The sequence below is a fragment of the Halictus rubicundus genome, unplaced genomic scaffold (genome assembly GCF_050948215.1).
Source record: "Halictus rubicundus isolate RS-2024b unplaced genomic scaffold, iyHalRubi1_principal scaffold0214, whole genome shotgun sequence".
Classification (NCBI taxonomy): Eukaryota; Metazoa; Arthropoda; class Insecta; order Hymenoptera; family Halictidae; genus Halictus; species Halictus rubicundus.
Genome location: NW_027488755.1, coordinates 140163 through 162198, shown reverse-complemented (window position 1 = coordinate 162198; position 22036 = coordinate 140163). Strand labels below are relative to the sequence as shown.

Below are 22036 nucleotides of genomic sequence, written 5' to 3'. Positions count from 1 at the left end.
TTGCGTAGCAGCTATCAAAGAAGGACTATATGTATAGTATATATCTATCGCATTTTCTATGTCAATCAAATTCAAAGCAAATCATAACCTATCTGTTCAAACAATTTCGTTTTTTTACCGGTTTAGTCCGCATAAACATACGAATATATTATAAGAATTATGCACGTTTCTCGTTGCTTAATAGTGAATACATACATAATCTATGTATTTACAATAAACGTTCACATTTGTTAATCGAATAAGTTTCCGTAATACTTCTGGTGATTACATAATTTCTGAAAGTGTAATTCAAAATTAAATTTAGGCACAAACGACAATCTGTTAGAAGAATTTTTAGGGAATTCATACTACTGATTTGTAGGCAATCTGATTAATCATTCTAATTCATAACGTCTAACTTTCAATATCTATTTGCATTTTCCTTTATTTTTTTTTGTCCACCTAGAAAAATGTTTCTGATAATTTTTAAATCAATTGACCTTCACCATGATCCTTTTGTCAGGTTGATTATCGCAAATTAAAGGTTCGAGCGAAGGCTAACGTAATCGAAATATGGATTTGGTATGGGTCGTGGTTTGGATGTTAAATAGAGAATTCACCCAATATACCAATAAACATTTATTAAATGAACAACAAAAACTTAACGACGTAACAAGCAACAACAAACGAAATAACAATGAAACAACTGACGGCGAATGAACTGACTGACTGACTTGACAAACTGACTTTACAGACTGACTTGAACTAACTGACCTTACAGACTGACCTCCCATCCGTCAGAATCCGCGCTTATATCTAGTCCCCCGCGCCTCCAGAAATTTCCTTCGAACAAGGAAACTTCTGGAGTGGGGATGTCGCTTCCTGTACGTGCCCCTTGGAGAAAGTTCGTGTCCTTGCACCGAACATCCGTGTCCTGGCGAAAGTCAAGGGTTGGCGGCCAAATGTGCACGCCAAGGAAAAACCCCGAACCTGGTCGCCAAATGTGCACCCCAGGTAGGAACAGACTTCCGGCGACTAAGTGTGCGCTCGGGAAAAGCTTGGGCCTGGCGACCAAGTGCGTCCAAGGTCCCAGCCTGCAAACGACGCTCCTACCTGGGTCCGATGAACCCTTCTCCAAGGGGTCCGCCACATGGACAATGTTTATAATGACTCACTAGCTGACGTGAAAAAAATTTTTTGAAAAAATTGCAATTGGTCAGAATCGTGGAGAAAATGTTAAAGGTTATTTTTTACAATTTTCTTTTATCTAAGCCTCTATTGAAAATTTAAAGACTGCGTTTGGTAAATATGTGTCAGTTATCGTATATTTTGAAAATTTCATTGATATCGGTTGAGGCGGAAACAAATCGACAGGCATTCAAAGGTCGAATCCTAGTAGTCCTAGGTGATTTCAAATTTTTTTTCTATACGCATTTGTTGTGTTTAATTTTTTAAAATTATAAACAAATCACTACAAGCATCATACTGAGATGTAATACTTCTTAGTCCATCGCGAAAGTGTTAATATTTATTAAAAAATTACATGTGCGTATAAAATAATAAATTATTAAATACAGTCTTTTGTGATGACAATTAAAAAAAAATTAAAATGTTTTTGCCTTTAACAATAACCGTGATATGCATTGTTTCGTGAAGGTAGTTTCAACAATTTCGAAAGTAACAAAATGATGACATTTAACCCCCCCCCCCCCCACCGCCCCTATATTCACATGGACTAGTTCACTTTCAGCAAAATCCGAGACATAATGAATAACCCACCAAGAAAGTTAATCTGTACTGACGTCTAACATAGTAAATAGCCCATTCTTACTCCTTTCTGCGGTAAGAATCATAAATTCAAATCGAACTTTGTCAAAATATTCAGGGTGAGTCACGTAACTGTACCTGAATTTATTCATAACCTACTCGTTACATAACAAAAAGTTTCAAGTAAAGGTTTCTTTATATCAAATAAGATACGCAATGCGATCATTAGTTTTTTGATGTCTTGATATTTTATATCAAGAGATATAAAGGTGACCTTGAGTTCTTGTATCACAATGTGTGATATTTAAATATGTAATTGAAAAGAGTATTCAACGCCGAGTAAAAATTTATTAAGATAGATAGGATGCCAAAGTGATAGTGATAGTTACTGAGATATTCCTCAGTGATGAAACCATCATTCCTCATGTTGATGAAACCATCTGTGCATGTTTGGTTCAATTTAATGTTAGCTTGTTTATTTTTAATTACTTCTCGTATCAAACTTTCACCAACATGTACGTGACGGTTTTATAATTAAAATGGTACCGAACATAGTACGGTTTGTTTGGTATTTACTGGTTTAATTTGCGATTTAGTAAAACCTCGATTATTCGAACTAGTCAGTGGGACATGAGTGTTCACACAATAAAAGTTCTACTGAATCGTTGATTTTGATCACGTAAACGTGATTCAAATTCTATCGTGTTTGGTTCTGTAAAAGTTTCATAAAGTTTCATTCTGGTTCCACCACAGTTTAATTACAGAATACTTCGATAATTATTAATTTTCATTTTCATGTACTTTAGTAGTTTTTTACTCAAGATTCAATGCTCTTTCAAATTGCATATTTAAATATCACACATTATGAAACAAAATCTCAAGGTCGTCTTCGTATATCGATAAAAAGTGAAATACAAAAATTCTAACTATTACATTAATAGCAACGGTTTATGTCTAGCAACTTTTGTGTGAAGCATTTTTTGATGCAACAAGTAGGTTATAAGAAAATTTAAGTGACATAGTTAAGCGATTCATCTTGTATTACAGGGTGTTTTGTCTAACTTGGGTAGTTAAAGTATCTCGATTAGTTTTCATGGTACGGAAAAAATGCTCAGTGATTGACAGAACTCTTTCTTACCAAGCCTGTATAGGAAAGCATGAAATAGTTGATAGTGGGGGAACCGGTACACTGGTAGTGGGAGACGTGAAACGACAGCTGGGAAGAAGTTGCCCGGGCCTGCTATAGGCCATAGTAGAACAAGTTTAATGTTTATTTGAAGACGGCAATTTAATGGACCCTAGTTTAACTGGTATGGTGTGTTACATAGTACGTAATGTTTATAAACACAGGTCTCCTAAGAGACTTTTACATGAATCACATCAAACGATAATATTGGGTAGGCTATTCATTGTCACTATTAGAAAATCAAAAGTTCATCATCATGTACAGTAAATCAGGGAAATATAATTGTATGTAATATCACTTGCTCAGGGGCCCTCTGCAATGAGAAGAACTCATTCATTCCAGACGTGGGCATTTCTCAAATAATATTATCTGAAATATTATTTTAAGTATCATGTTATTTTATTTTATAATTACTTCCATGCCTGCGATCATTTCTGAAATAACAGTAATTGAAATATTATTTCAAATAACATATTATTTTATTTTATAATTATTTGAAATAATTATTTCAGATAATTGTGAAATCGTTCATCAAAGTTATATCAGCTGATCTGATTATCATATTTGAGTCCAGTTTATACTGACACCCTTTGTTGAATATTATTTTGAGGCTTTTCTCTCGAAAAGCTTGACATAAATTTTGAAATTGCTAATATTTCAAACGAATCAATACAATTTTCCTTTTCAAATAACAGTACAGAATATAACGGTGCGAAATAAATTATTACAAATAGGTATTTAACCATACTTTTGAAGGATAAACATTAGTGTCGTTTGCTATTGTTAGGATAGATGTCCCTTTATTAAAATAATTAACCCATCTTTTGTAAGACAATCACGGCTGTCGAGTTTTAATAATTTAATGTAACGAAGTAAATATAGACACGCGATGAATTGATAATTGTAGGGGCTGAAGAAAATTGTACACAAAGGGCTTAATATCGAATAATCACTTATCTCTTATATGAATGAAACGAATAATTACACATTTAAAGGTCATTGGAATAATTACGAACGGTACTCAAAACACAAGTACGGATACCGGAGGTTATGCATAACTGTTACGATAGAAGAAAACGAAATCAGGGCTGCGGCCAACAATTTCGAATGTGTATTCTTAAGGCTCGTACAGACCTGAACGTTTCGACGAACATTGCGCCGAACAGCGAACGAAACGCAAAATCGACATTCATTTCGGCCATCCGAACGGCGCGATTTTGCGTTTCGGTCGCTGTTCGGCGCAATGTTCGTCGAAATGTTCAGGTTTGTGCGAGGCTTACCCGTTTGCATTCGTGCGTGCGGTTGATCCATCACTTGTCGGTTTTTTCGACATAAATCAAACGCCTCGTACAAACCTGAACATTTCGACGAACATTGCGCCGATCATTGCGCAGAACGGCGCACAGTGGGCAATTTGGACAAAATCGGATTCAAAATCAAGGAACTTTCGATAGGAATGAGGTAGAGCGATAAAATCTTTTTTAAATGAAAGCTGCAACTTTGTAGAATATGGGAAACACTGTGACATTGAGTTCAGGCAGCTGCGCGCCACCCCTCTGCCCCCGTCCCAGCCCCAGCCCTTCCCGTCCTGTTTCTCGATCCCTCGTCATCCCCCTTTACTGGTCCCTGCCCAAATAAGGGTGGAATAGTGCTCGAATCCCCGCTACCGTATCTGCACGGGAAGACAAATACAAGTCGAAATTTCGTTTGTCTAGTATCACCTTTCCGAAAACTGGTACACTACTTTCACGTTACTTCGGTCCATTTACAGTTTTTCTCCCATGATTTTTTACTCTATTTAACCATGCCCGCGAGTAGTCATCTGCCGATGCCTATCTAAAACCTTTTCGACGTATTAGGTTACATATATGCTTGCATCGGGATTCAAATTGATGTTTGTATTTTCCAGAAATTGATGGGATAAATTCATAGGGTAGTTCTTCTAGCTATTATTTCATTAGTCATCCATATTACGCGTTATTATTACTAATACGTTATTTTCTAAGTGTTCCATAATATGGGGACATGCGACTGCACATTGGCAGTGAGGAACAGGCTGATTATTGTGCTCAATAAAATGTACAATAACTTGTTGTTATATATTTATTTTTAAGCAATTTGTTTTCAATAAGGTTGACTATTATTGGTTACAGGCTGAAATAAGGCATATTTATTCCAGCAGTAGTGAGTACGGTAGGATTTGATAAGAAAAATGTAGTTATTGACACTCGGTATGCTGACCTTCCGAGAACGACAGAAACGTGTCAAAACGACCCAGGATATACATGTGTAGATTTTGCTATTTTGCTATTTTGTTACTAATTTTTGAAATGAAGATACTCCTTAGAGCAGACCTGGGGACCATATTCCTCGCCATCGCTGCACTACTCCCACCATTACTCTGGCGGTTCCTTTGCCACAAGCCTGGTGAGTATCTCCTCGCTGTTGCTGTACTGGGACCTAGAATACCGTCCGTGTCTTATAGCGTGGTAATTGGAAGGAATGTGAAAGGAATTCACAAACAAACCATCTGATTGGCCAGGCGCACGCACTTGAGTCACACGTATTCTCGGTATTCGCTGACAAAATTACCACTAATATTTCAAGTGCCGAGTACCACTTTATGAGTTGCGGACGGTAGATAGGTGTCACGTCATTATGCAGCCGTAGACGTAGAGTTATGCGGGTGTAGTGGAAGTAGAAGTAGAATAGAAACCGTGTGTTCCGCAAGCAGCCAGTTCCACAGAGAATAGCAGTGTGCCCACCACTCTAGAGAAGATACTTCATAGTTTATGTTAAAGCGATAAAAATCAAAACTGCGCCTGTTGGCTGTTGCAACAGTGTACAGTAAAGAATTACAGATATGCACAAAATTAATTATTATTTCTCTATATTTTATCCAATGAGTGGAATCGGTAAAGACAATATAAATAAATGTATGTAGTAGCCATCTTATTATGACAGTGTTGGAACAAGTACAGTAACCGATTTAGCATACTATTTATTAATTTTCTAAAATGTCTGATGTTATTTTCATCAATCTGCTCTTTGGTGCATTAACGAATTGTTTTTATTCTACTTTCTGTTCTAGTTCTGTCTATACATGCTCAATGGGTACTGATATGCATAAAAGTTGCAATTTCCGTGGTTCGTTTGGGGTCATTGTTATGTCGAAGCACAGACGTCGTATCGAAACAGATTCTCCTTTAACAATAACTACAGACAATAACCGCGAAATTTTTGTATATGGATAGCATACACTTTGTACGGTACTAAAGCAACATTTACAAATAATGATAACAATACCGAAGTGTTCATAACATTGACAAGAAACTTCATTTCGTCGTGAAATCCTAAGACAGAAACGCGTTAACATGAATACCGAGGTGAGCGTGGATACAGTACTGTTTGCATGGATCTTTTAGGCATTGTTCAGACACGGCGGAATCCGCGCATTTTCGACCGCGTGGTTTGAACCGCGTGAAAATTTATAGTTGTTCAGAAATTGGCGACGATCCATGCTAGCACACATACTAAACACGCGAAATCCGCAAAACAATTGAATGCTCTCATAAGAACCATAAAAAATAGCATCGCGCAGACACCGTGCGGATTTTATTTCCTGCGGTCCACCGGCGGCAGCCGCGCGGGCCGGTGGTCCGTGCAGGCAGGTGTAAACGAATATGAAGACGTTAATGTAAATAAGTACCTCGCGGTTTCCGCCGTGTCTGAACTAGGCCTTAAACTCTACATGGATTCGTTAACCTTCACCGGGCGGATACAGGGGGGTCCATACGGACTAGCGTTTCTAAACAGCCGAGCGTCGCGTGTCGCACACGCCGCTTTGATCTCTTACAAAGCGATAACAGAAAGATGTGAAATTTCAGTTCGTGGTCAATGTTCATTCCGCAAAGAACTAGCAAATATACACCTATGTATGTAGGTACAGCAACTATTCATGCAGTAAAAACAATTAGAGATGCGTATGAAAACTATACCCAAAAATAAACAAAACACATATGTATTTTATTCGTACATTGTAATGAAAATAAATAGACGAATCTGCCCTTGATACGATTTTTGATGTCTTCAGGCGTCGTTGGAATTTCGTAATTAACTTCATTTCTTAGATGGCCCCGACGAAAGTAATCAAGTGGCGTATGGGGAAAAAGCCATTGAGACGCAAAGCTCGAATGAAAAACAAGAAACTTTGAAATGTAAAATCCATGCAACGAATGCTGGTAACCTTTTTTTTCCATCATTTCAGTTGTATCTGATTTTCTGTGATTGTAAAGATTTATGTTGCTTTTTATAATTTTTATTTTCTACCAAAACTTATGTATTCATAGATAAACTTTATAATTAATTGTAGAATATTGTACATCATTTTTAATAGGATTGATTCGCTTCAGTTTTCAGAAAGTTCTTGTTCCTACTTTTTATCACGTACTCAGATTTAAATCAGAATCATTCGTTCCAAACGCGTGTGTAAAAAATTTCAAAAACCATTATACTTGCAAACTTGTTTTTGATAAAAAGAAAAACTGTATCCACTCAATTTTTACATATCACTAATTCAATGCATTAATGATTGTCGGGAAAAGACTAGACAACGAATTAGAAACAACTCTTAAATTATAACATTTCATGTTGTAATAATTGAATCACTTCATTTTTTGTGACTGACTGTAGTAATGACGTAATGACTGTCGTGATTTTACGAAACATTTGTGATACTAACGGTACATTGTATGTTTTAGACTGAGGATCAAATTATATTCGAATGTGCGGAACGAAAAATGGATAATTTATTTAAGAATGTTATAAATATTTATATACGAAATATTTAACAAAAATTTAGAAGATTTCTTAGTAAGTATTCGAAAGAGATGAAACGATCGATTAACAGGAACGATTTAATGAATCGATACAGAAAAATCTGTTCCGGACTACTCGTACACCTGGACAATTCTATTCAAGAAAATGCGTTAGCACGCGTCCGGCAGATGCATCACTTTTGAACAACTATTGGTGCGACGCGACCTAGGCGATTTAGTATGATCGATACGAGTCAGAATAGAAACATACGTGTTTGAGTTGCCCTTGGAGCAATTCAATTAGTAAATTGGAGTTGATAGATATCAATACTCTTTTTATTATCGTACCCTTTCTATTCTTTTTTCTGGGACACTATTGGATTGTTGCCCATGAAATGTCGCGTCTTTAAATTGGACAATTAAATTATTTTCTTAAACGAACATGAATTTATAAACATCGTTACTTGTGCATGAAATGTACATGAACACATAAAATTCATAACTTGTTCATTGATAAATCGTTCAACATCGTTGGAACATCTCCCGTCTCGATTTAAATTGTACAGTGCAGATATTATTGCAGCTGAAAACGCTGTTGATATTTAGATGTTTATATAGAAAGTTTTAGTTTAAGTTATTATATACAACAGAATTTGAGATTAAAAGTATTTGCAAGAACATAATCCTACATAATATGCCAAATGAATTTATAAAAAACTTGTTAATAATAAAATAAAAATGATGTTGGTTTAACCCTTAGTTGGTATCGTTGGGTCTCTGACGACCCGGAACAGTTTAGATTGTCGATTTTGTGACTGCTGGGCAATTAGATGTACTTTCCTGACATCAAATTTTGTACTACATACATTCAAATATTAATTCCGTTTGAAATCCTGAGCGTTAATTCACTTCTTACTGCATTTGGATTATATTTGTTAACATGTCATTATATCAACTGAGGGTTAAGGATTTTAGTAAATCTAAAAATTTAACTTTCATTTACTCTTTATCGAACCATTACTTAAATAAAGACCTCGTTTCTTCCAGAAAGTTTGAGTTTAGCAGTTAATCATTCAAAGAATCGAAAGGACAAGTAAAGGAAGCCCACAAAATCTGTCGAATTTTTGCAAATATTTCTAACGTACAATTAACGAAAAGCTTAACTCCTTTCTTTTTTACTGTGTGATCTGTAACCGTTACAACATCATTCGCCATCTATGTTCTAACACTTCAGGAACACGTACGATAACACGAACGTTGGAAATGTATGGTTTCTCACATCCGGTCATGTTACGTCTTCTTCATTCATGACTTGAGCTCACGTAAGAACGTTTACGCGTGTATGAATGTAAGGTGAACATACACCCGAATACTTACGTAGGATAACTGAAAAGCCTTCCGCGTCTTCTCTTCTTTCCTTTCGATTTTGTCTTTCGATTAATTTTCTTCGAAGAGCAGGTTCATGGCAGTGTCTACGCGTGTAAGACATATAATTCTGAAAAATATAAAAAATTCAATATTTATATTTCTACCAACTTCTACAGATCGTATTTGTTATTTAAACGAAATACTCTGAGAAACGCATAACTGAATTAACAAAAATTAAATAGTAATTTTATACATTACTATCACACGTTTGCAATATAAAGAGACGTTATTAAAAGAAAACAAAATGAAACAGTGTATTTGTAGAACGAAGAGAAAGGAAACAAAATATTGTCACGAATTTCTTGTGCAACAGATCTCATACTTCCAGATTCATCCTCTAACGCTAATTCTGCAGATCGAAGGTCATCTTCCATCCATTCACCCCTGTTCGATCATTTTATGTAGAATTGCATAAGTGTACTGTAAATAACCATTCTTTATTGAATTAAGCAAGTCACAATGTCTACTTTAGCATGGAATCTTACCCCAATGTGTTAGAGTAAATATCAAACTCGTTAAACAAGACAAATTGTACGTTAAGCAACTTCTTTTCAGCTAGCAAGCTTTAACCTTTTTAACACTAGATTTAAGCAGCACTAAAAGTGACTATCTTAAATTGCTATATAACAATAACATGAATGTATCTATTCAAAGTTTTGATCCACTCTTTTCATATTATCATATACACCCAAAGAAATTTTCTTTCTATAATCACAAATTAAAAACATTAGAACCCGTCTATAATCACAAATTAAAACCATTAGAATTCGTCACTTTGACGGGTTCCATAAATGTAGTGTTAAGTACAGGTATTAAACGGTAAAAGACTACTATTATAACTAGACTACGGATGTTTATGGAAATTTTATATGTCGAAATATGCAAAATATATAAATAGTATAAACAAAATTTATTTCAGATAGTAGGTACACTGTACAATAGAATACAATATTACATGATACAGAGATACACTGTTTGTAATTTGTATTACAATATGCTGAAAATACCTTCCCAGCAGCACAAGATGGAAACAGAGCATATTTACATATACAGTCAAACTTGTTTTTGTGCGGTAGATAGGAACCGCATAAAAGAAACTGCAGAAAAAAAAATATTCAGAAACTTCATAAATAGCTATAACAAATAATTTTGTATAACATATTCAAGAAAATTTTTTTTATGCGGTGGAGAGGGACCGCATAAAAAAAGTCTCACTTCGAAAATATGTCAAAGATTTACTTAACTTTGTCCCCTCAATTCGTGGTCCCTCCCATCATCAGACGACACTGGTCAGTAGTTATATTATCTAAATTTCAAGCGAAATCCGTAACTAATTTAATTGAATTCTTCCATGCTAACGTATGTTACGAGCCAGGGCTGCGAGCAACGCGAGAGGCCGGCGAGGGGTTGTTACCCCAGGAATATGGTTTCAGTTTGTTAGTTAGGTACGCGAACGCACCCAATGCGAAATCGGGGAGCCGCTAGGATAGTTGACGTCGAGGACGCACCTAATGCGAAACCAGGGAACCTCTGGGAGGATGGAGTCAAACGCAGACGCACCCGATACGAAACCGAGGAGCTACTAGGAGGATGAAAACTTCGTGAACGCACCCGATGCGAAATCGGGGAGTCACTAGGAGAAACACGCGGCGAACCCAATTGGAAACCGGGGAACTGCTAGGAGGTTGTATAACAGCGCGGATGAACCCAATGCGAAACTGGGAATCCGCTAGGAGTTGGATAACTCACAGACGCACCTGATGTGAAACCAAGGAGCTGCTAGGATGCGGAAGAACCCAATACAAAATCGAGGATCCGCTATGATGGTATAGTTTTCGTGGACGCACCCAATGCAAAACCGGGGAGCCACTAGGTTGGAGAAATCTTTGTTGGTTTAAGTTTAAGTTTAGTAAGCCTCGTAACTTATATATAATTTAGTTGATACAATCCGAGCGGTAAGATTGTATCGTGTGGGAACGTTCAATTATTAGATTAGGATATTAGGCAATAATTGAGGGTTGTAGATTACGCGAGTTAACAAACAAGACAAATATATTCTGAATTGAAATAATTACAAGTGTTGTTGTATGTGTCGCAAATGAGTTTAGTGGGTATACAATTGGAGAAATTGTTACCTATGATGCACGGTTTTGACGCACTGGCAATGCGGGGTCAGAGAGCAATTATTGAATGCCAAATAGAATGTATACCGACCTAACGGAATCTATAAGGTCACGTTTTGATTCGAAAGGGACTTTAACCCGATCTCACTAGAATTGACGCGACGTGACTGCACGATTACTGAACCGCTTCTGAATCTCGACTGAACCAAAGAGGATGAAAATGAACGGGTTTATATACCTTGAAAATGAAAGGGGTACTCTGTTTAAGATTTAATGTCACGTAGAGTCACAGTCACATTTTTTGTCACTTCTAAGGAAAAGCAGGCCCCAGTTAGATTTTCGTTGAAAGGGGTTAATGAAGGTTATCCGGGCTATTTCCTATCAGAATATTGATTAACGGATGCCAGAAGGGAGTGTCTAGAGATTTTGATATAAAGAAGGCATACAGTATCTTTCGTTAATAAAAGGGGCCTGTTGGGACGCTTTTCGTTCTCAGAAAAGAGATTACGTAGAAAAGAGAGTCGTAATCGAAATGAACGTGGAGAACGTCTCCATACGTAACACGTATTTGCATCTACTTTCGTTATAGTAACTTACAGAGTAGATAAATTAGTTTCAATAAATGCTAACTAAAAATAAATGCCAAATATACGAGCATCATTTTTCATAATTTCTTAGACCGACATTGACATTCCACAGCTTATGTATTCAGAACGATTCTTATAAACGTATGTCTGTGTAAACAGTGTACATATAATGCGTGTACATACCTTATTACGATTCACAACATTATCACGTGACAATACTTATTATATTTTTATAATTATTATATTTTTGAGTATTAATACACGAAAGAGACACAAAAAGATATGCACAATATACAAAATGAAAAATACGTTTGGGGTGAAAAATGGAGTTTGAATTTTTACATTTCATGTATCTTTTTACGAAGCAACAATTACTTGAGGTTAACACGTTAAGCGCCAAATATCAACCCCAGAGATTCTTACAAAATCACAGTAATTTAATTAATGAAACCACAACTAGAAATTTAAATTGTATTATAGCGGATGTTGTCTTAACCCTTTTGAATTCGAAAGACGCCAATAAAATTCGGTTTATCTGGAAATCTCATAATAAAAATGAATAAACCCAGTCAAAAATCATTGTCAGTCGTGATAGTTTACGACGTGGACTGTGACGTGTGACTGACGTGGTAGTTTACGTGTTAACGATTTTCAATGTTTCGCTCTATTCGTTTTCTACTTCATCTACCTGCTTTTTCACAAGTTTCCCATTATTTTGCCGAACCGAAAGAATAACATCTTAACAATATTTTAAGGGTCTAAGCTACCCTAAATTTGGCCACTTTTTAATATCCTCCTTTTAACAAAATCCGTTGATGTCAAATGTATAGGGTGTCAAGAAATTATGTCTAAAAACCGTCACAGCGTGATTCTATACCTTACGCGATCGGCAAAAATCTGTAAAAAAGTTTGGTGCAAAATTGACTTTTATCGATTTTTTCAAATTTTTTAGGATTGTTCCGTGTTCTACTCTTCGAGAGGGACAAACTTCTCACAGGAACCATGAGTCAAAAATCAACCCTTCTGTTGGAAATTGATGTTAAAATTGACTTTGTCGATACTAAGGAGTAGAATCACGATGTAACGGTTTTTACACATAGTTTCTTGACACCATGTAAATATTTAAATATTTCTAAGAGAAAAAAACCCTTTCGTCTTCGTTGCTCGTTTTCTTTTTTTTTTTTTTATGACGGATCGGTGTCGTATAAACGATTCCTATCAATCGTTCGTGTGCGACAAAATCCGTGTCTTCCGCTGCGATGTAGGGGACGAATTCCTTTCGACAAGTTGTTTTCAACGGAGTAAGGGTGCGCTCTCTTGAATGGAGCAAAGATTACGGGGTCCCTTTCCTTGGGGCGACTCTTCGGTCTAGGGTTCGTCGTGTAAATAGAACCTGGTTACGCACAAGGTGCTACACGATGGAGCACGCGACCATCAAGAAACAGGTTTCACTGTCTTCGAGTTAGGGCAGGCCGGTGGCCTTAAGAAACGTGCGAGCCAAGGCTTGCCTATTATTTACGTTTCTTTGTCCCTGCTAGATAAACGAAGAATCGAAGAACGTGTTATGTATATGCCACTTGTTTCAACTATTTTCAACGTTTTTTTTTTTTTGTGTGTGCGCGTAATGTGTTTGGAATTCATTGTTTACATTACCGACGCCAACTTCTGCAATCTCGTTGCTGCCTTTGGTATAACTAGACTGCGGATTTTATGCGCTTATGACAAAAACTGTACGAGACTGTATTATTTTCAGTCTATTGAGCATATTAAAAAAGAAAATAAGTTTCAATTTCGCTCCACTTTATCGTAATTCGGATAGAAAGTTCTTATTTTGCAGATCCGCAGTCTTCGTATAACAACGAGCACGCATAACGACCACATTACTCCAAAATATTTCGGATATGGGATAAATAGCTGCGTACAGTTTGTCAGATAGGAAAATTGGGATATACTGCGGTATGACCCACATAAAATTATGAGCTGAGATTTTAAGGAACGTATACATTCGATTCATCTTGTACAGACGTATAGATAACATAATTAACATAATCTATATATTAAAAACAACACAACACGAGATGTGTAATGTTAAATTATCGAATGTGAGAGTCGTCAGAGTTGCTTGCTCGCTCTGCTGGCTCGGAAAAAAACTAACCAGACCAATGCTAATTTTATTACATTGCAAATTGATGTATTAGTTCGATTAGTTTTAATGCAATTTAAATATGGATAACAGTATAGTTTTAATGCAATATTAATGTCCACTGAAAAGATATGTACAATACTTGCAACTTAATTAGCTCTGAATAGGTGTATTGAATATTTTAATAGATGAAGTAAGATTCTATTTGATTTCAATAGCTTGGAGCTCGTCTATAAAAATGCAAATGCATAACCATTCGCAGTCTACTGACACATACATAACTAAGCGGCGATCCTTGCCAATGTGCACATGCCACGCGTTTGCGAATTGGTAAACTGTTCAACAGGGATGGGATGGTACGTGCACGCGCGAGCGCACAAAGACGCGTGTTCGTGAATGCGTCGGAAGAATCGGTAGACGAGGAGAGAAAAAATCGCCGCACACTCGCGCGCAAAAACGCTATAGAAGGTGTAACGGGTTCCCTTTGGTGGACTTATGGGGTGAGTCATCACCTGGCTTCGGTCTCTACAGAAGGGAAACGGGGGGCTCATAGGAGTGCCGTGTTATAGTCGAGGGAAACACGGGTAGGGCACGAAAAGATTCAGGGTGGTTGTGCTGCAAAAGGCAGGTGAGAATAGGGGTTTCAGCTAAACGAACGTGTATGCGCTGATACATTTTGGCGAATATATTTTTCATTATTACAAAACTCTCTGGTGAACGGCGTGTACACTTAGGGGCAAAAAGATAGCGCATCTTACATTGTTTAAAGTATTCCATTAAGAACTAGTAAAAATACACTTTTCATGTCTTTACTAGTTTTAGGCATACCTGTATGTATAACTAATATTGTCCACAATACGCACTCCGACAAAATTCTACGAATGTAAATATGAATTTTGTAGTACGCAAACGGAACTAGATGATGATGGCACAATCACAAAATCTACGCGTCTCAGTTGTACATCTGCTACTGAATAACAAGTATCGATTGCGTGTAATAACATTTTGTGATTTACATTTGTTAAAAAAGACAATAGATTGATAAAAACAGACCGTGGAATTGAAAGTAAACCAAGTGCTCGTGAAATATTTCATACCATATCGAAACTAAAAAATGAACAATATTCAGTGGCACAAATATCAAACGTCACAAACCGAAGTCGTAAAGTTATAACGGATTTATTGAAAGATCCAGGAAATCATGGAAAAAAGAGTTCTGGACGTTTTTAAAACTCCAAGATGACGGCTCGACAAACTGTGCACAGTATTACATTACAAGTAAACATTATTGACGTAAATATTAATACAAAGTAATGTGCAGAAAAGTATGTATTTATGAAGAAAAATGCTAATGAGCCATGTTTACGAATGAGAAGATATTCAATTTACAACTTGTTAGGCGAACCTGATATTTTTAATTATTATTATCATGTTTTTGAGACAGAAGCAACAAATTTGGCACCATCGCTAGATGGAAGATGGCAGCGTAATGATTTGGTCCAGTATTGGCTATTATGGGGAAATGGACGTAAAATTTATTGCTGGAAAAATAAATGGCACAAAGCATTTAGAAATGATCGATGAATACATATGCAACAAGAGCTTCATTTTCCAACACGAAATCGCTAGGATTCATACTGCCAAGGTAGTGAAGAAATACTTTTCCTGAAAACAATTCAAATTTTAGATTAGTCATCTTCCCATCTCAACATTGTGAAAAATAGTAGACAATTTGAAACCGCTTAATGATTTTCAGCAGTGTATTCAAGAGAAGTGACAAAAATTCAGTCAGAAAAGTATCAAAAAATAAATCTTGAAGTATACAGGGTGGTCCTGTAAAAATTAGCACTTGAATATGTCTGTTATTTTTGAAAATGTGAAAAAGCTTTATTAACTAAAGTTTTTCAGTATAAAGAGGACTACAATACAGGTATAACAGATTTTCTGTAGATGAAAGAGTTTTGAAGATTTCAAGGTCACCTACATTTTTTCAAATAGAAACGTATATTTTTCTATACATTAATCGATGCAGCTCATCCTTCTCTATAAAAAAAAAAGTAATAACCTATGTATGTCGAAAAATGATTAATTTAAGAGATATTTCAACTTTAAAATTGAATTTTGTATTTACACTACATTCAACTTACTAGCGAAAAATATATATTTATATTTAACTCCTGTGTCTGGCAATTGATGCATGAACTTTTTCTTGTTGCATAAAGATCCGGAGTTTAGTAATAAAACATACGAATGTTTCAGCAAAAGCATCTTTACGATTCGTACAGGTCTGATATAAGAAATCTAAAATTGGTTCAGTTTGATTAATTTTGTTTTGACTCGAAATATCGATATTTTCGATGTTCCGAATGACGTATCTCGTTTCACGAGCAGGGTCTGTGGTTTGTAGTGGCAAGTTTTTTTTTTGTGTATTTCTTTCGTTCTTCTTGCATACACGCGTACGGTGTAGTCAATTAAATATCGATCGATAATCGGCACGTGTATTATGGGTATTAAATCGATTTCGTGAGTTCCTCTCGCCTTCGATCGTCTTTCGTTCTCCTCCGTGTATGCGTCCCTCTTGTCGTCAATGATTAAATCATGTCGAAAGCACCTTCGTTTCACTCGATCGTGCATTTGAATTTTTTTCCACAGTTCTCATGCTACTTCAATTTCAACTGACACCGAATAAAAAATCCCGGTCTGCAGACCACACTTTTTAGTCCCGTGCAATCTATGAAAACTGTTTTAAAATTCCACCGATAGTAATGATATATCTGGCGAAACTTTCCTGGCATGACAATTTCAGTTATTTCAAAGGGACATCATAAAAGTTACCCATAACGAAGAAAAAGGTCTGATCGATTACTCTGCTCTAACATATGAAGGTAGATACGAGCGATGTGTCACTATTTTTTTCTTGTGTCTAATCGAGTTCATTACACTCCTATTGTCTTTTCGATCATTTATGTTTATTTGTATTACTCTTTTCTTAGTAACTCAATGAAGCATCCAGCTTCGTTTGTGTATTTTCGTAATTTTGTAGGTATACTTCATCTTGATCTATTTTTTTTTGTTTCTTATTTTATACAGAAACATCCTGCAAAATGTAAAAAACATTGTGTATTGTCAGAAAGTTTATTGATCTTTTACGTAAAATTCATATTTCAGTGTGCCCCACGAACTTTTCCACTTGAAATATCTTCGTTATTTTAAACGGAATGATACCTCCTTTACGCTCCCACTTGTCAAAAAACTGCTATTGCTGTATTACTAATTGCTTTAAATCCTATAATTTTTATTTGAAACATGGACAGAGTTCGTGGAACACACTGTATATTTGGCCTTAACTTCACCCTGACAACCCAGAAATTTTTAACTTTTTTCATATAATCCTATAGATTTTGGCGAGAAAATGCTAAAAATCCAAGTTTTAATATTAGGAATTCACTGGTTCAAAAGTTACGCGAGTTTAAAGTTGAGCAATTTTAAGTATTTTTGACGGGTAAGGTCGTCACCATTGAAACTTGGATTTTTAGAATTTTCTCGTCAAATTCTACAGGATTATATAAAGAAAAATTAAAAACGTCCGTGAACGTAATAGCGACAGGATTGGACAACGGTGTGATAAGATTGTGGAGCAGTTGGGACTTGAGATTAGTTCGGGAAATTCTGAATGGTATCAAGGGCTGTGGAGCGGTGATCGCGATCGCGTGGGCATTAGATCAGCATCATTTGTACGCGGTCACCGAGGACTCGACAGTTTTGATATGGGAGGGTTCGAAACGTCTGAGCAACGGTACCCCGAAGTTCGTCAACTTGACGACCCTCTAATTTGTAAATAAAACAAAACCAAAATGCCTTTCGAATCCATCGACGTAGCTTAAGAACTTTTATTTTATATAGCATCTCGAACATTCATTTCTACCAATAAGCTTTTTTCCAATCGATTTGCCATCGCGTTTCCACCTATAGAACGAACGAATGTCACGTTAAAGTATTATTTTTATCGATATGTTCATTGAAATTCTATTTTTCGTTATATATTTCTAGGAACGCGTTCGCATCGACGTTTTTATATTTTGTTGTATCGAAGAACATGTAATGCACTTACTAAGGAGTTAGGTACATGTTGTGTTATGAATGTATTTATAAATGGAACGATAGTACACTGAACATATACAGTTCCATCGAACTGTTACACATTCATAAATTTTTTATGTTCATAACATTCACGACGTTTGTATATAAGAATACCAAGTAAATTTGTAAAACATGAAATTAGAATTGGGTGCACTTACTTCAGATTACGTTTAAGCAGTCCTCGACAATCTCGAACATGGGATAGTACTTTCCTGTCCTTCTAGCAATTTGCTCTGCAGTGTCACCGCTCGAATTGACCAACCGGGGATTGATATCCGGGTGCAGAAGAAGAAGCTGCAGCGAACAAGAATTGTGAGAGCTAGCCGAGACCAAATGCAGAGGAGTCTGATCCCCCTTGCTTTTGGCATTTATGTCCGCTCCGTTTGCAATTAAAACCATGGCGCATTCGACGTTGTTCCAACAACAAGCCGAATGCAGGGGTTGCCAGTCGTCCATGGTTTTAGAATCTATTTTCGCGCCAGCCTGTAGCAGGTACTGTAGCAAATAAAACATAAAACATTAAAAGACTAACATGGATTTTGACAAGTGCAAAAGAAACACAAGAACCTCTACCTCCACAACTTGCACATGATTGCCATAGCAAGCTCTATGGAGCGGAGTGTAACCGTCGTCATCCGTGCTTTCTAACAATTCCCGATTTTTCTGTATTAACGTTCGTATTTTCTCGAGATCGCCTTTCTCGGCTGCGTGGAGAATTTCATTCTCGTCGACCTCTAAAAATAAGAAGCAATCCTAAGCACGAATGTCATAATTAGACCGCCGACCTTTATACAAAATGAAAATTGTCTGCATCACTTTGTCCGAAGCAGGAGAGTGTGAGAAAGAGAGAGAGGGAGAAACATGTTACATTTTTTAATAATTTTGACAAATTAGAAGTAATACGTCACTTTCGTTCCTAACCTCTCGCATTCCGCGCAACTTCCACTCCGTCATCGTCATCCTCCCATCCGCTAACTTGCATACGCTCGCTCCGAGGCTCGCTTAAAATTTTATCGCGAATTTGTTCCAGACTCATCGGCTTGTCAGTTTCTTCATCGGACGACCACATTTTGACTCGTAAAGTACGAAATTAAACAACCGTTCCAGGAACGTCGTGTTATCATGGTTCTTTGTTCCTACATATATATGTATGTATTTAGGATTGTTGCCATTTGTCATCCTCGTCGCGGTTACCCCGGATTAGTCCTAGCGATTTCTATTAGCGCCCGCCAAAATGATTTATGATCATAAATAGTACGCATCGGCAATTTGTTAACGTGCTGCTCGCGGCCAAAGACTTGAATTTTAATTAAATGCTCGAATACACATGTTGACTCGACAGCCCTAATACGCCGGTCGTTTCCGTGCATCGGAGGAGCCGCGTATGCGATTGAAAGTATTTGAAAGACAAATTATGAAATTAGTAGTTTCGGACGAGACCCGAGAGATACTTCTTATTCTCGATTGTTTTGCGAATATTAAGTTACGACGGCTGTCAATTGATTCAACGTGTAAGGTCATTTACGATTCCGGCGTACACTGTGCGATTCAAATGCAACGTTCGGCGAGAACCACAGATTTCGTCTAAATGACCCTCGCCAGTAACTGTCTAAATTTTATCTGCACCACTGATTCCCTTGGAAGCATTTAGTCAAGCGGTAAACAGGCTCTACGGTGCAGCAAAGGCAAGGCAAAAGGTAATAATTTTTCTAATTCTGTAATTTTTTTATCAAACTTTTACCATCGTATTCACCTTGTTTTTCTATTTCAAATGACACCAAACACGATTCAATTCTACGTGTAATACGATTCTAATTACTCGTGTAAAAGGCGATCAATATTTCAGGCGCGGAAGATGTCGCCAGATGTCGCCGAATGGAAAAGAGAGAGACGCGGAGAGTCGAATCGTCGAACGGCAGTCCCTCCTTCTCTTTTAATCCCTCTCCTTCTCTACGTTCGGCACACTACAAAAAATGTAGCATCTCTACTAGAACTGTCGCTCGACAGACCCGACGATACGAAAGTTACGGGCAGATTACTGTAACACAATAACTGAAATCTGTGGCTCAAATACGGGCATACGGGGTCAATAAGTATAGGGATTGATTTTTCCTGCCAACAGGAAGCTGTGGATTCCACAGTGTTGAAACCCGCTGGTAACTCTGTATCGATGCAGCAGAGCCATATTTTGAAGATTATCAACCCAATGTAAATATATCTTCAATAATTTTTTTTATGACTTCAGCCCCGATACTCATCGGACAGATGTTAATCATTAGCTTGCCTTTTGTGACATTTCCCACTCCCCCACAAACATACCTCTTTGCTCCCCCCCGCCCTACCCATGCACATCCTGGACCCCCTCTACCGGTTGCACTCCCACTATCATTTCAACTTCCTCTCCCATTCACTCCTTCTCCTTTCATTCGCTCCCCGTCCCCACTCATCCCCGCGTCATTTCTCTCCACTCATCCACTCTCCTCATCCAATCCTCCCCCATGCCTTCCTCTCCCAGTATTTCCCCCGCCATCTCCTGCCAGCCCCTTCCCTCAACCCCTCTCATGCAGCCCTCCCATGCGTGCTCCCATATCTCCTTCTCCCACCCGCAGACCCTGCACTTTTTCTCCTCCCCCCCAACCAATATTTTCCACCGCTCTTCCCACTTCCTCATCTGTACCTGGCTACCCTCTGCCATCTGCTTTCCCCCCACCCTTTCCCTAGGAATATGTTGTAGTCTTTAGTGATCTTTGAACGAATCTCAAAGGATTTCGTTGATTTTACAGACATGTAAAAGAAAGTGTCACTCTTTTTTCAATAAATTATAAGACCGAATAATTATTAGAACTAACAAACCGATAAAAATGAGTTTTTAGGACCTTATAGTGATAACTAGACTGCGGATCTTTATGCATTTATGGCTTATGAAAATGTTTAAAAAAAAAAAATGCTATAAAATAAAATTCGATAGAATTTAGCACGATTTTCATTTATTTTGGATTTACAGAGGCTTTTCCCATGAAAAATAGTTTTTTATTTTATTTCATTTTCTGGTTTGTCTGCAAAAATTGGAAATTGCATAAACATCCGCAGTCTAGTGATAACATAAGAGTGTGTACTAAAAATGTTGTCGTTTGAAAAAAATGTTTCTTTCACCATTTATTTTGCAATTGTTTCAAACAAATGCGATGTTTTCATGGCACGAATATTCTTAAAAATTGAGGATTCTGAATTGAGGATTCGATTCTGAAAAAAGGAAGATATAGCCCAAAGCGTCGCCTTGACAACTCTTTTTTTAAGAATTCAAATTATTTGAAGTGAATGCTGCACTTATGTTACCTCGTCCGGCCGCAGTTTCTACCGCGCGCCAGCCGTCGGAGGCTGCATATCATGGTGCAGCGTTCATTTCATAACTTTAATTTCGTCAATTTTAAACTGTCCGATATTTTGATAAAGGTCCTCGTATTCTTCAAATTTTGAAAAATGTTCCTGCCACGAAAACATTGCATTTGTCTAAAACAATTGCAATAAATAAATGGTGAAGAAAACAATTTTTTTTATTTCAAATGACAACGTTTTTAACGTACCGGACACTGTAAGACTGTGTGTGCATTTGAGAGTAAAACTGTCGCGAGTTACTCTCCAGAGTCAAATTCGTCAGTGTTTTATTATGCACGAAAGGGATAGCCCTCTCCGGTAGCAAATATTTCCGATGCTACCGGAGAGTGCCATTCCTTTCGTGCATAATAAAACACTGACGAATTGACTCTGGAGAATAAGACGTGACAGTTTTACTCTTAAATTGGCACGCATCCTTAGAGTGTATGTAGACTAAAAATGTTGTCACTCGAAGAAAATGTTTTTCCACC

The 22036-nt window shown here is 37.0% G+C and overlaps 1 protein-coding gene across 2 annotated transcripts; it reads right to left on the bottom strand.

The window, feature by feature from the left end:
- Nucleotides 1-16977: 16977 nt before the first annotated feature.
- Nucleotides 16978-19349, bottom strand: LOC143364024 (ankyrin repeat domain-containing protein 49-like). 2 transcript variants are annotated; one of them, XM_076804546.1, is made up of 4 exons: nt 19092-19306; nt 18744-18904; nt 18329-18665; nt 16978-17127 (listed from the first exon to the last, which is right to left on the bottom strand). In XM_076804546.1, exons 1-3 carry the CDS (start codon nt 19237-19239, stop codon nt 18330-18332), a joined length of 645 nt encoding a protein of 214 aa, XP_076660661.1. In that variant the 5' UTR covers nt 19240-19306; the 3' UTR covers nt 16978-17127; nt 18329. The 2 variants fall into 2 exon arrangements, with proteins under 2 accessions (XP_076660661.1, XP_076660660.1); XM_076804545.1 differs by lacking the exon at nt 16978-17127 and adding an exon at nt 17596-17996 and having other exon boundaries at nt 19092-19349.
- Between the last annotated feature and the right edge of the window lie 2687 nt (nt 19350-22036).

Bases quoted from the DNA above. Each gene is read 5' to 3' on its own strand.
- LOC143364024 (XM_076804545.1), bottom strand. From the start codon at position 19,239: ATGTGGTCGTCCGATGAAGAAACTGACAAGCCGATGAGTCTGGAACAA. The intron at 18,905-19,091 runs GTTAGGAACGAA...TCTTATTTTTAG, and splicing joins AGTTGCGCGGAATGCGAGAG to AGGTCGACGAGAATGAAATT. The intron at 18,666-18,743 runs GTAGAGGTTCTT...TATTTGCTACAG, and splicing joins ATCATGTGCAAGTTGTGGAG to TACCTGCTACAGGCTGGCGC.